At 43.5% G+C, this 14,975-nt stretch overlaps 1 protein-coding gene across 6 annotated transcripts in view; it reads right to left on the bottom strand.

Moving 5' to 3' along the window:
* Positions 1 to 263: 263 nt before the first annotated feature.
* Positions 264 to 14,975, bottom strand: part of LOC114062413 (calcium-activated potassium channel subunit beta-2) — a 98,368-nt gene continuing 83,656 nt past the window's right edge. For 4 of the 6 annotated variants that reach the window (XM_027893778.1, XM_027893782.1, XM_027893780.1 and 1 more), the window contains 3 exons: positions 10,512 to 10,682; positions 7,992 to 8,187; positions 1,397 to 2,416 (listed from right to left, as the gene is read on the bottom strand). In XM_027893778.1, coding sequence (XP_027749579.1) covers positions 2,132 to 2,416; positions 7,992 to 8,187; positions 10,512 to 10,682 — 652 coding nt within the window. In that variant the 3' untranslated portion in view covers positions 1,397 to 2,131. Of the gene's footprint in view, positions 2,417 to 7,991; positions 8,188 to 10,511; positions 10,683 to 11,574; positions 11,728 to 14,975 lie in introns of all 6 variants that reach the window. The other 2 variants (XM_027893781.1, XM_027893777.1) reach the window with 2 other exon arrangements.

Genomic DNA, 14,975 nt, shown 5'->3' with positions numbered 1-14,975 from the left:
GAGAATGGGTGGGTCGAATAAATTTTTTTGTCAGTCCATTAAAGACCTTGTGATTCCAGTCCCTCTGATGCTGAGGCTCCCAGATCCACCGACAAGGGTTTCTGCAATCCCCAACATATCGATCAAAGCTTCATTTTTGCAAATGAACACTTATGAATTCCCTGGTGCATCAGCACTCCTCGTTTCTTGGTAATTCAAGCTACAGATAACAGTTTGATGAAACAAGCCAGTCCTGAAAGCAGAAAATATTGAAATCTAGAAGATTTAATTTAATATTTTTATTACATATTTTTGGAACCTTCATCATACCCCCGCCCCCATGGAATTTAATTACCTAAGGAAAATTGTACTACTGATTACAAGATTGCAGGTTCATTTTCACTGCTGAGAACTCTTTTTTTTTTTTTTTTTACAGCTCACGTTACACTTGCATGACTTGTTTTATAACATCCTGAAATTTTTAATGCCATGTTGCAGAAAGGTACTTATATAGAGAGAGATGAAATAGGCAAAATACTTGTTTTGCAGTCTTTTTGAGGGGAAAAATGTTGGTTTCTTAGTTTGAGTAGGCCTGCCTGTGGTTTCTTTGAGCTACTGGATAGTGAGTTCACAGTGTGCTCCCAGGATCTGCCTTGCATTTGTCCTTCAGGCTGGGTGCAACGTGAGAAACTGAGACTGTCTTTAAAACATAAGAGGGAATGCTTTCTATAGGGGAATAAAAATAAATTACACAGAAATCTTGCATGAAATTATACTGGCAAGTATACTGTGGTAAATATTTGACAGATAGGACAACATTTTAGTCAGACTCTCAGTTTTTCCAATAAATCATTGCACCTGGGCCTTGTAAATCATAATTCATGTCAGCTAGCACTGCATACTGAGTTAAGGTCAGGAGAGACTTCCAGATGTGTTATGATGATTATCTAACAATTCAGTTAATAGAGCCATAGAATTGGATGAGATTTTTGTCAATTCCTATGTCATAGCAACAGAGACCTTTGACTGAAACAACATCATGAATATTGGATAAGATCCTGCAGTGCTGCTCCTCCATGTTTATCCAAGGATGAAGGTTATAAATACATGACTTGTACTGTTCATTTTCCAGTGGGTAAAAACAAAGGAAAAAACCCCCATAAACAAGTTCCAATACACAACTAGATATAATATAGCTTTTTCTTTTTATATATATATATATCTGTATATATATCAAGTAAAAAAATCTAAAATAGTTGGAAGTAAAAAATGAAAAAATAGCTGATTGTGTTATTTTTTCTTTACAATGATATGGTAGCAAATACAAGACAAATGAGTAATAAACCTTTACATAAGGAGTTCTGGTCCCACCTCCATCAATAGGGCTCAGAATAGAATAGAAAATGGAACAAGGTGGTTTTTGTTTTTTGGCTACAGCTTCTGCAAGTGACAAAGATTATGTTAATAAGACAGAAGGAAATCATAGCACTAAACAAAACACAACAAAACTCCAAAGTGTTTTCCAAAAGACCTTAAACACCATAGGGCACAATTTACTTCTGAACTGTGGGAGCAAACACAAAGCATCACCAAGTCCTACTGAGGCTGAAAATACTGTACACTTATCCTGACCTCAATATGCATCCTTTTTGTACCATCTTACTACAAAAATACCCCAAAACCCTTTATCAGTGCTTTCCTCCCTCCCCTGCAGCCATTAATAAAAAAGCCAAAGCCATAAATCCTTTGAATGGACCGAGCCAGATGTGAGACCTCAATGATGCACAAGTGGTTGGCTGCCCTTTGTCCAGTGGTGAATTTTCCCCACAGTTCTTTACACTGAAAACGTCAATTGAATAGGCTTGGCAAATGGTCACACTGAGCCCTATTTTGGCTGTAGAAAAGAAAGAAGGACTAATCCCAGCATCAAACGATCATATAGACAGTCAACACAAAACAGTAACTTCTTCAGTTGTCTGCATAATAATAACATCATGTTTGCATATAGAACAGCTTTTGCATTATTGCTCTACTTACAAGAATATCGTAAGGAACTTATAACAGACTTGCACATTACAAACTTAAGGTTCTTTGGTGAAGAATGAGAAAACAGTATTTTCACTGTAGTTAAATTTCAGGGAAGTTTTCATTCCTATCTGTTGATCCTTTGGATTCTCTCACAGAGGAGGGAAAGGTACTGAGTCAGCTTTACCATCGCGACAATGGCGACCCCGCCGATCATCATGCAGGTGGGCCAAAACAGGGAGTGGAACAGCACGTTGGAGCTGTACAGTTTGGTTAATATCACGTTCTTCTGAACGCCCTCAGGGTCGTAGAAGCAGGAGAAGCGTTGGTACTTCCTGAAGTTTTCCATCACGACATTCACCAGAGACATGGATTCCTCATAGTTCTTCCCGCACTTGGGGATGTAGGAACACTGAGAAGAAACCACAGGGAGAGAAACACATTTCTAAATCAGTCACAGTGTCTGTTTTCAGGTGGCAAGCGGGAAAATCTGAAGATGATTATGCTTTTCATGACAAGAGTGGAATACTATTACGCTAATAATAAATTTATCACAGCAAAACTCAATATTTTGCGCATCTACAGAATTTCCCATTGGAGAACCTCCAAGTGCTGTTCAAACATTAATGCTTTAATCTGCACAGTGCCTTGTGAGATAGGTGAATATATTATTATTGCTAATTTACACATACAAAAATAGAACTGATGAAGTACCTCTTCATCTTAAGTGGCACACATATGCTCGCAGTTAGATGGGTAATTGACTCTCTGTAAATACAAATCTGGTAGTTTAGATCTCACTTGGCTCAGATCAAAGTGATCATAGTGGGCACAGGAGTTCACTCACACAGGAGAGGGATGATGAGATACCTTTATACAAATTTTCCTATGGGACTAATGCCTCTACTAGAGACAGCCTTTAGCTGAAGATCAGCCTGAGTACCAGGATGGTTCTTTGTGTTGTTTTCGCTCTTGACTCCAGCGTAAGTCCAACAGTTCCTTCTCTCTGAAGATGCTCCTTGAATTTCAATCTCAGTCACAAAGGAAAAAAAAAATTGGGGGTGGCTCTACTTAGCACATTTGCAACCTAGAGTTCCAGAGAACGCTAAAGGCAAGTTAATTAAAAAAGCTACCCTATGGAGTCCATGAATTGAAGATATTCCATGGGAGCAGTCCAGGGCCACTCACTCCTCCGTTTCATGCACTTATGCCCCTTCAAACATGATGGTTTTCTACACCTGCACAGGATTTTGATTAACTGCTTCATGAAGGGTGGAAATCTGCTACTTGTCTTTTTGTTTAACATGCTTGGAGGGCGGGGGGGGGCAAGTCACTGCTCCCTCATAGTTACAGGATGACCCACCATGCTGGGTGGGACTGCCAAACCTGCTCATCCTGGTGAGCACATAAAGCAGCTCCAGATAACTTAATGAAAAAGTGAGTTTTGCAAAGGAAAAAATGTGTTTTGATTACAATAATGTGCCCATGGCTTTTGATTATTATTGTTATAATGTACATACTTTATAAAATGTCCCTTTACTCTTTTTCATGACTCTGCTGTGACTTTTTTGCCACATACTGTGACAAGTCTCTAGTCCTAATTATGATCAAAGGATTAACCTCATAACAGGATTTGATTGATTCATTGGCAAGTTATTAGCACAGAATATGATTTGAAGCACAGCAGAAAGATTGTCTGGCGTTAGCAGACTGGAGCATTAATGGCAGAGCGTGGCTGCACTGCCATTATGAATATTTCATAGAGCTCTAGAAATTAGCGATGGAAAATATCAGAGCAGCAATATCTCATCCATCTCCCTGCTGGTGCATGTCTGCTCCCTCCAGGATATTCTCTTGTACTCTGACCAGTTTTGCCTCAGATGTCCAAAACCACAAGCCCTCTTCCAGTGCCCATGACTCTTCAACACATCATAATCTACTAAGTAGGGGGAATTTCTCAGTGAAGCATAACTCATTTTCTTTTAATAGATTATGTGCTATCACTGTCATAACGGCAGTATTTCATCTTCAAATTTTTTTTTATTGTGTTGTTTTGTTTTGTCTTTTTATTTTCCTTGTTACTTTGTTGCTACTTTGTTTCCTTGTTACTTTTTGTTTCCGGAAGTCCCTTGAGGGAGGTGATTAAATGAGGACTTGGCCACTTTTGCCAAAATACAATTTTGAGAGCACCAGGGCCCTGCCATGATGGTGTTCTGCTGTGTTTCACGGGTGATTGATAAACAAATAGAAAGACACAATAACGGGATGTGTTGATGTTTTCTTTGTTTTGATCTTCAGTATTTTTCTCCAGCGCCTGGCAGGGAATTTTATACCCACAATTGTTATGCTGCACCTGTGAATGTAGACTACTGAATCTGTGCTGATTTATTACACTTCTGCATTGTCAAACACTTGGAAATCTGCAAGTAAACAATGTCTGGGGCTCTACCTCAAGTGAGGGTTCTGTGATACAAAGTGGCAGAAGTGGTTCTTGTGTTACCTGCAGTCTCAGCACAAGTAGGACCTACCAGACAAACAGAACTCACTAAGTTTACAGCTCTACTTTCTTAATATAAAGGATTGGATAGGTATCCTGTCTGAACTACCTCTGGACACATCCAGTCCAATGCCCTGCTCAGTGCAGATTTGCTCAGGGACTTGTCCCGTCAGATTATGAATATCTCCAAGGATGAAGATCACACAACTTCTCCAGGCGAGCTGGAGGCAGTTTTCTTTAAATCAGTGATGCTACACTGAAAAAGCTGTTGCGAGAAAAGCTCCCAGTTGAGGCTGGCCAGTGAAATACATGACACTTGTCATACATCTGAGGTTGGGGCTGGTGTCCTTGCTGAGCATGGAAACTTAGACAGGATGTGCTGTGGCACTGTGGCACAGCGCATCTTTGTGAGACAGTGGTCAGGATGTCAATTTACATGTATTTTGGCAAGTGAAACAGGTTTGGAGCAAGGGTTGCAGGAGCTTCATTTCTGCATTGGCCTGATATTGATTACTCCAATCAGAACTCTCCAGTCCCAGCCTAGAAATGAATCTACTGGAATCCAGAGCTGAACACCTCTGCTCCCCCTCCCTGCACCAGGCAAACTCCTCCCTGGGTTATAAATACCTGAACCTTCAGTGAGAAACCCTGAGAACCCCCATCATTTCTGAGTCTCAGGCAGTTACAGCTGATTCTGGTGATTAAATCCTGCTTGTTATCTCCCTTATGGAGCACAGATATAAATCAGCAGCAGCTCCGACGACACGAAAAGAATCAAAATGTTATAATATGAGATCAAAATGAGGCCTCTCTAATTGCTTTAACTACCATAGCCCTTCCTCGCGGGGGACAGCCTGGCTCTGCGGTCCAGGCACGAGGAGACACTGGCCCATTTACCAGAGGCTGTTACAGCCTCTGGAAGCTGAGGAAGGAAAGTGTAGCCATGGAAGCATTTAAACCATTTTGTCTGTAGTATTGACAAGGGGCTGGGCTTGTCCTAAAGGCTGAAGTATGCACAGCAAGAGCAATGGAAAACCATGAACAGTCTCATGTGCTTTTCTTGGAAAGACTTGAGCAGCTTGACAGGAATCCACAGACTTCCCACTGATTCCCACCAGAGACTGGCAGCAGCATGCTGTAGATCTCAGTATAAATTGCACCTACCCCTTCTGAGTTGACAGCCAGGTTAGACAGCAAGTCTCCTGGAGAAATCGTTATTTAAAATCAAAGTGGATTTTGCTCCATCCACCTTGGCTGGTGGGGAGAGGAGAGAGGCAGGCTCCAGCTGCTGCTGTGTATGTGTGGTGGTGCTCAGTCAGGAGGCAGAGAGGTTGGTGAGGGAGTGCTGACCTTTTGAATGTCTCTGTTATTGGCCTCAGAGGGTAAGAGCTGTGCTCTGCAACATCTCCAGCAATGTCAAAGCTCAGTGAGCCAGGGATGGCTTTTTAATTTTTTTTTTTATTTAGCAAGGAGAAAGATGGGCAACACAGATCTGAGCAGGTGGATGGAAAGACACAGCTAGTGCCCAACTGGGGCATCACTACCCAGTGCTGCTCAGGACTGCTCATCCCACTGCATGGGGATGCTCTCTGGCCAGGGAAGAGGGAGCTCCTGTCCAGGATGCTGAGATGGGCTGTGCTGATCTGAACTTGGAAACTCTGCTGATCTCAGCCAGGCACGAGAAGCCAGGTATTTTATTTTTGCAAACTTCCACTCAAAACTGCATTTGGATTCAGGTCACATAGCCAGCAGCATGTCAGGAAAACCTGGGAATCCTCCTGAGAGCAGAGCTTAACCTGTAAAACAACCTTGGTCTGGAGAAGTGTTAACTGTGCCTACATGAAATTAAGAGAAGATGGCATCTGGGAGAATCTCAAAGTCCGTTTCAGCAAGCAAAAATCATCAATAGCAGAATGTGGAGATTTATGCCAAATCTCTTGATTTATTTGAATCAGCAGAGCACAGATATTTATCTGATCTGTCCTAATCAACCTGCAGTGTGAGTGTCATGATTTTGCTTGTGCCCCAGCAGAAAGTGGGGTCTAACTTGCCTCAGGCTTCATGGGCAGTGAGTGCCTCTTTCTGTACTGATGCCTAAGAATAGGGGAAGAAAGGGGCACTCTTCTCCATTTCACACTTCACATCCAGAGGACTCCACCTCTCAGCCACAGGAGTTAATTATCCAGCAGAATAAGCAGCCTAGTGCAACCATGCCGTGCTTTGACTAATTTTAATATCACTTCATCTTAATATGCAGAAGTAATTTGGTCTACTGAATGACTGCCATAAATAGAAGCACAATAGGTTACGTTGTCAGCAGGTTGAACCAGGGCTCTGCTGTTCCGGGCTGTGCTTTGCCCATAGTTTGGGGTTCAGTGACCTTGGATAACTGAGCAGTTAATGCAAATCTGGCACCTGTAAGTCTAATGATTCCACTGTGTCCCAGCTCACTGCACCTTGCAGTCCTGGGGACCCAGGCGCTGTAGATACGAAGAAAGGAAGGTGGGGAGCGGGACATTTTTTGGTCTAATTCTGCCTTGCTTTGTGGAAGGAGCAAGGAGCCACCTGTGAAGGCGGCCTCTCTCAGGGTTGTGATGCACAACCCTGCGTCAGCCACACAGCTGTGGCTGTGGCTGGCTGGGAGAAGCCTTCTGTGCATCTGCTGCCTCATTACAGCCTCCAGACTGGAGCTGTCTCCATCCCACCTGGATGGAGTTAAGCTGGAGTTCTTACTCGCTGAAGCAAAGAGGTGAATTCTTCTCCAGATTGGTTCAAAATATTTTTTTTTGGTTCAATGTCTGGAGCCAGGGAAGTTGTGCTATAAAATGGGCCGACTCCTCAGCTTGTTCACACCCCGAAGCCAGGCCTTTTGTTTCTATGCTGCTGCTTTTATCTCAACAGTCCCCACTCAGCAAACTTTTAGGATCTTTGCACCATCAGCAGTGGCACAGCTGACCTTGGTGGAGATGTTGAGGGTGCCGAGTTTGTCACCAGAGATGGAGGTGGGGACACGTGTGCTGTTGGATACAGGGCTCTCATCTCTCCTTGCCACCTTGGCTGGCCCTGCAGTAATGATGCCATTTCCACTCTCACCACTGTGGATGCTCCATGCACATTGCTGGGGGTGTTCACTGCCCTGCAGAGCCATCCCCAGGTGGGAAGTGACTTGTCCACAGCTCCACAAGGATATCAGTGTGACAAGTGCTTGGTGCTACCCTGCGCCTGTAAAGCACTTGCAAAGGATGAAGGAGGCTCCAGCCTTCGAGGACCACACCCTGTGTGGCAAGAGCTGTGCTCCCCACGCGGGATGGAGGTGGAAAACTGCCCCCTCCAGGCATGTGAGCACCAATTTCTGCTTTCTCTGCTCTGAATTTCCCAGTGAAGCAGAAGCTGGAAGCCTTATATTGCTCTAAAGTGAGGAGCGTGTATAACAAGGTGAGCAGCCCTCCAGAAACCCATTTAGGGAAGAAATTTTATTCTGTGCTCCTACCTCAGAATTAATTTTCATTGTTTCCTCGGTGTGGTAGAGTAGAAGCTTCTGGCCAGAAGAGGTGAGATTAACGTACACCTGGAGGCAGGGGTACTGAGAGATTTTCCAGCAGTCTGGGCCGCAGTTAAATGAGCAGTTGAAGGTTTCTGTGATGGATGCATTGAGAAGCGAGCACTGAGTCTCTTCTGTCCAGACACTAAGTAGGAAAAAAAAGAGACATTAGAGCATGGCAGGAATGGGCAATAAGCACTAAACACTTCTCAGGCTTCTCATCGGGGATGTACTGGAGGCATCTTGTAGGAGGGGGTACCTGTGGCACTCTGTGCTCTGAGCAAAGTCTGGGCTTTCTCGCTTCACACATCACAGTGTTTTATCCTATAGTACCCAAAGTTCAGGTTTTGGGCACAAAATTACCCTATTTACTTATGTCTATGTATAAACGAAAAGGGAACTGCAACTATGACTCTGGAAAAGGTGTATTTGAAAGGGTATCAGCAGAGAGATAGAAGAAAACTGAGCATCTTTCCCTGGGGAGGGCACAGAGCACAGAGTGCTGCATGACAAGACACCCTGGACTAAGACTTGAGAGTTAACCACCAAGTTCAGGTCAATTTAAAGTGACCTGGACAATTTTAGCAGGGTATGCATGAAGACACAGTAACTCACAATCGGTACCCCATGCAGCTCAATCTATGGGAAAGCTTTTTCAAGTGGCAGCTTGCTTTCTGTAAGCTAAGCCAATGGTTGTAATCATTCTGGGGAATTTCAGCTTATCTCCAATTTACCAAAGGTTAAAACTGCAATGATGGAGGCTGGGTGTGCACCAGAAATGGTCACTTGGGTATCTGATATGTATTTAAAAATCTGCTGCTGCATTTCGCTTGGGGAAAGGGCACATTGAGGGCTCTGCAGAAAGCCCTTCATGGGCTTGAGGAAGGTTTCATCCAAGCATCCCCTTTAACCCTATTCAGCCCCTCAGATCACCCCCAGTGTGGCTGTCCTGCCCTACCACGGAAGGGCTGAGGGTCTGCTTGCCCCTCACCAAACCTACAAAAAGCTTTACACAGTTAGAGATATCAAAAATGTCTGACTAATCCTGTTGCTTTCTTTGGCAGTAATTCTGCTTGTGTATTCTGTTTTACATTTATATTAAATTATGCTGTGATTTCTGGGGGAAAATCAAGTGGAAAGATTTTTTTTCCCCTCCTGGGTAGTATTTGTTGGAGGGGTATTGCTGTAAAGGATAATAACCCCTGAGGACATCTGGCTGTGTGAGGAAAAGTGACAGCAAAGACTCCTGGGTTGTCTTCTCCTCACTTTCACCTTTCTGGCTGCTGTTTTATTCATGCAAGGGGGTAATAAAGTAACACCTACCTACCACAGACTTGTGAAGATGGAATATTTGATAATCTGTAGGTGCTTTGATATCTTCTGGCAATTTTTTCACATAGCTTGTAATATAAATCATCTCTTTCCACATGAGTTATTTTGACCTTAGCAGCCTCTGCAATTGACCCTGATATTGCTGAAAGGTCTGGGAGAGCAATTTGGAATAGCAAATGGTCTTGGATACTTAACAGGTCTTGATCTCAGTTTTCAAAATCTAAATTTTGTCTGGACTTGAATATGGACAAATAACTTTATTGCATAAATAAGATGCTGCAAATTAGTACAGCTCATCCTCATCGCTACTTATTTCTTATCATTGCAGGATCAAGAAGGAATATTCTCTTGCAGGTGCACCAGTATAATTGAGGATATTCCTACCAACAATTCTCCTAACTCCACCAATCAGGGCAGAAAAAACATCACTGGCAGCCTTGTTACAGTCTGGGCTGGGTTTTAAATAGGACTGGTGCTTGAAAACTGATTTCAAATGCTGCTAATGAATCACAGGCCAAACCCTCTGCTCGGTGGCAGAGGAGGAAGCCAGAGAAAGCCTCAGAAAATTTAAGTGCAGGGCAGTAATGATGAAAGATGATCTTTCGCTTTCAGCAAATTACTACATTTCATGAGAATTTCACTTGTTAAGATGAAAGTAATGACCGACATGTAAAACTACATGTTACAAAGAGCTTGAATTCCTTCCCAAATTAATTCTACATCCTTCATTTGAAAGTGTGTTGTTTCTCGAGGCTGTGAAATATTTTTGGGTTTTTTTGCCCTGAGTTTGGGCTTTGCAGCAACAACCCCTGAGAAGCTTACAGGGTTCAGCATACTGCTGACCAGCTGATATGGATATTATACTGGTGCTAAGCTGTGCCAAGTCTAAAGCCTGTGGATCAAGATTTTGTCAAACAGGAATCTAATTCTCCCCTCACTTTATGCTGGTATTACTCGAATTGCTTTCGCTGTGGTTGTGCCTAATTTATTCTGGGGTAAGGTAAGGGAGAGCAGCCAGGCCTGCCTATGTTGGCCAAAGGAAAAATTATAAAACTTTAATGAAAAGAGTCAAAAGAATAAGCCACGTGAAGTCAGCTGGAGCAGGGAGTGTGAGATCAGGGAGCATCAGGAAATTACCTTTGCATGTAGGAGCGCAGCAGGGTGATCCCCAGGAGGAAGTACATCATGATAGAGCACACCATCATGGCCAGCCCGAGGAGTATGGCCCGGTCTTCTCCAGCTTTTAGGGCTGTGACTGTTTTCCTTTTGTCCAGTAGGTCGTGATCCCTGATTTTTTGGTAAATATTTCTGAGGTTGAAAATAATACATTCTTATGTGAAGTTCATATTTAATCAATGAAGCCTCTACAGGGTGGGCAGTTCCACCTCCATACCCATCTCGTGGGAGAGAAAGGCTTAAGGATCCTCAGGTGTCCTTTTTCAATGGATTCACTCTGACCTGGTGGAAACTTATGCATCTCCAAAATAAATTACAGCCATTTCTGAAAAGGTAAAAACCTCTTACAGCAAATACAAAGGTTAGATACTTGTGCCAGCTCAGTAAATCCTCCTTTGGTACAACCTCTTTGGCTCAGTTGAATTATACCATAGGTGCATTTGACCTGTCATTGCCTTCTTAGGCCACTGGAAGGTGTTCAGGTGTATGAGGTGTCTTTTCTTCAGCTGAATATGGCAACAGGTCTTATGTTACCACATGTAGGAAATAACCTGAAGGAAAGTTGTCACTAACATTATCTGAAAGAACCACGTTCTCTTTTGATTCCTTACAGGCTACTGGTATGGGCAGTTTTCCACCCTGAGTGACTCAAAGGTCATGAAACACTATGGGGATTTTGCAACTGATTTCTGTGGGTTTTTTTGATTGTGAGCTTATTTACTGTATTCATAATATTATTTCTGGAAACCCACTTACTCATTACAGTGAAAACCCTCACAGAAAATTATCCACCAGAGCTATTTGTTCTGGGATTTAAAAAAAAAAAGAAAAAAAAAAAAGAAGATACAACAAACCATTCCCCCTTCAGCAGAGAGTCCTTTGCATTTTCTAATCATAAGTCCTTCTTTTATCTCCACGCCTTCGATGATTCAATGGGTCATGAGGACACAATGGTGAAGAAGGAAATATTTGAGTACATTTCAAACACACTCAAACTTTGTGGGTTTAAAATGTACTTACAGACCTGAGGCTGGTCAAAATCTCCTGTGTTTTCTGTTATGGTTCTTTTGAATCATCCAGGCAGCACCCGAAGCATGTGAACCGCACACCTCTGAGCCCTGGCACCACCATAACATGGACACAGTAGTACACGTGGAAGAAGTTCCTCTTCTACTGTCTGCAAAATGGCAGGTGAGCAACATCAACATCACTTTGGGCTCTGGCAAACCCACCACTCGTTTAAGCTGAAACCACCAAGTTTCATTCAACCGTGGAAAAGGACACTGAGTCAGATCAGCCAGATAACTTACATCGACTATTAAGGACAAAGAAATAGAGTTAAGACAGATATAAAATCATACATAAACACAGTAGAAACAACAACAAGAAATATGTTTAATCATAGACTCCCTGAGATTGGAATTGAATTTGTATTTAGATGATGAGTCACAGTCAGGAAAAGCACATATGGTGTGGGGTTTTATAGGAAAAATCTTGCTGCGATGGTACTGCAGTCAATAGTCTCCTGTACCTAAGACCCCTTGAAGTTTCTCCATCCAGTAGTCTACATATTTAGATGCCCATGGTTTCTCTTCAAAACCATCCTTTAAAGCTTGTCAATGTTTTCCTAGTTGGAAATGAAACGGTAATTCAGCCTGTCAAAATTTTCTCTGGTGTTCCGGGGGGGGAAAAATATATATATATATTGTGAGCTGGCAGATGGAATTGCCTTCAAAGAAGTAATGTAGAGTAATAATCTAATGTTACTTTTCTATTATTATTTATCAAACTGTATTTAACTCTGAGAGCTGCTATTAGGATTTGCATTGCTCCCAAGTGGAAGCAGGCAGGAAGGCAGAGATTGTCATGCAGTTCCAGCACATTAACCCATCACACAGCATAACTTATGTCGGCGCGTAGACATAAAACAGGCACAGTGCAATCGCTCACTGGTGCCATCGGAGCAGCTAGGACATAAAAGGGATACAAATGGACAATTTAAAAACAAATAGCTAATTGAGGACGCTTGCAAATACTTCCCACGCGGCCTCGAGCCAAGAAACATGCCATCAGAGGTAAGAAAAGGATGGGCTGAAGGGTATGTGGTAGAAATGAGCTATCTGGCAAAGGGGACTGGCAAAGGGGACAGTGTGTGGGGACCACCTGCCAGGTGGATCGTTCATGCTCACCTGCCACAGTAAATAAAGCAGAAGAAAGCTCTGTCTCTGAGGTCAGGCTCGGAGCCCTGGTTCAGTTGCTTTTTTGCAAATGTTTGTTGTTCAAAGCCCCAGGCGACAGCAAAGTGGTAGCCTGGTGCACCTCTCTGAGGAGCTTTATCTCCTGAATCCCTGCCAGGCATCAACCTGGTGACCACCCACTGAGGTGTGTGGTGGTGTGGCACGTGTCAGTGTGTGACACACCAGTTCCACAGCCCAGGAGACACGCCGAGTAACCCTCCCTCCACCTCCCCACACACACGTACCTGCATGGGGAGATGCCAGTTTTCTCTGTATGAACATCTACTATTACCAAACTTCAAGTTTTTGCCCATTAGAGCTCTGGTTTGGAGAACACAGTAAGTTGTGCAGAATATTTGGCCGCCAACAGAGCAGCCTCAGCATTTCCTCTGTTGGAGCCAGGGCCTGCACACGTGTGTGTGCTGCTGCCTGGGTGTGGATTTTGTGTACCTGTGAACTTTTGGCACAGCCCAGGGACCTCCTTCTGCTCGGTGAGCTGGAAGAATGCCGTGCTCAGCTGGCTGATTTTGGATCCCAGAGCTGCACAGCCACGTTTAGCTGACTGCTGTGGGGTGTTTAAGTACAGATCACTGCATGCCAGACACTACTCATCTAGGTGACTCCATCTAATATTTGTGATTACCTGTGACAACTCCCCACATGTGACACTGAGGGGGGCTGCTTGCTTTTATACAAGTCCCAAGTGGCAGAACACTATTCTCTACCCTGTGCAAAGACATTTAATAGGAAGCATGCCTCCAAGGACAAAAGGTCTTTTCTCCCTTGATCGTTTCCAGAATGAAGTGCTCCCTTGCTAAATCTCCACGTTCCTTTTGCCAAGTTGCTCAGAGGATATGGGCTGGCTGCTCTATCCAGGCTCAGCTGCCAGAGAGGAAACCTCAGCTGTGACCGTGCCTGCTGGGGACAGAGCAGAGAATTCCCTCTCCGTGTCTCTCTGCACAGCAGCAGTGCAGGGATCCCTCTGCAGTGTGGTCAGCAGATCTTTACGTGATCTCCCACTCCAAAATAAGTAGATATAGGAGCTCTTCAAAGGATGTTGCTTCCTCATGGGAAAGCTAAAATAGCAATAACCAGGCATCTGCAATTACTTCTTTTTTTCTTTTTTTTCCCCAAATAAACACAGATTGCCTACCTTCAAGCCCCTTCCCTTGCAAATGGACCACGGTGAGATGCTGAGAGAGGCATTGCCTCCTCTAGCACCATGCAGTCATGGTGCTTGTCAGATGGAGGTGCCTGCCTGTCTAAATAATTCAGAATGACTTTAAAGTCACATTCACTTCTCTGATATCACAGCTGTTATGCACATCTCACTCAAATTACTGCAGGGTGAAGTGCTTACTGATATCACAAACCCTTGAATGCAGTGGTCAAAAAACCTGCCCTGCATCTTACCTGCAGAATTCCCAGTGCTCAGGGACTTTTCTGCTCAGAAGCCAATTTCCTTATGTTTTTCTTTACAGGTATATTTAGCTGCATTAGTTTTTGTTACAAGACCTATGGCAACAGGAAATCTCTCTGGAGGTCTCAGAAAAGTCTCGGTGATGGTTGTAGAAGGGTTCCTATTGATATTAACAGATTTTGTTCACTCAATTCCTTCCCTCTTCCCCACCAAGCTGGACCAAACTGAACCGAACCAAAAAACCAGTGCTTTGGTTTCCCAAGCTTACAGTGTTGTGGAAAACCTCGCAGCTGGGAAACTGTGGATGGTTAAAACACCAATGAAATACAGATATTTTGGTGCTGATCCTGAAAAACAAAAAAAATGCCTGAGAGAGATACCTTCCACCCAGGAGGAGGTGATTTTTCCTCTACAGCAAGTGACTCATTACAGCACAGTTATTATTAAAGTGCAATCCCTCAAAAGTCTGTGGTTGCAGCATGTGTTAGGTGACAAGTTTGCTCATCTACATGACAACCTTCCTGTCTGAATTTTAAAGAATAAAATTCCTAGGAAAGGGTCATTTAAGGCAAGTCACTTCTCTCAAAGGCACCACCTGTTTGATGTAATGATGGTGCTGGTGACCTTACACGTGTTGAAATCCCTGCCAGACGCTGGGCGATGAGTGTCTCCCACTGGCAACACTTGCTCTGTGTTCACACCTCTCCTCTGCAGTCCTCAGGCTGCCATCAGCACTCTCTTATTTCCATTTTCCTTTCCTCCCTTTCC

This window comes from Empidonax traillii, unplaced genomic scaffold (assembly GCF_003031625.1).
Source record: "Empidonax traillii isolate 1590-97213 ecotype Southwest subspecies unplaced genomic scaffold, ASM303162v1 scaffold405:size801240, whole genome shotgun sequence".
Lineage (NCBI taxonomy): Eukaryota > Metazoa > Chordata > Aves > Passeriformes > Tyrannidae > Empidonax > Empidonax traillii.
This window is presented reverse-complemented; position numbering and strand designations above follow the sequence as displayed.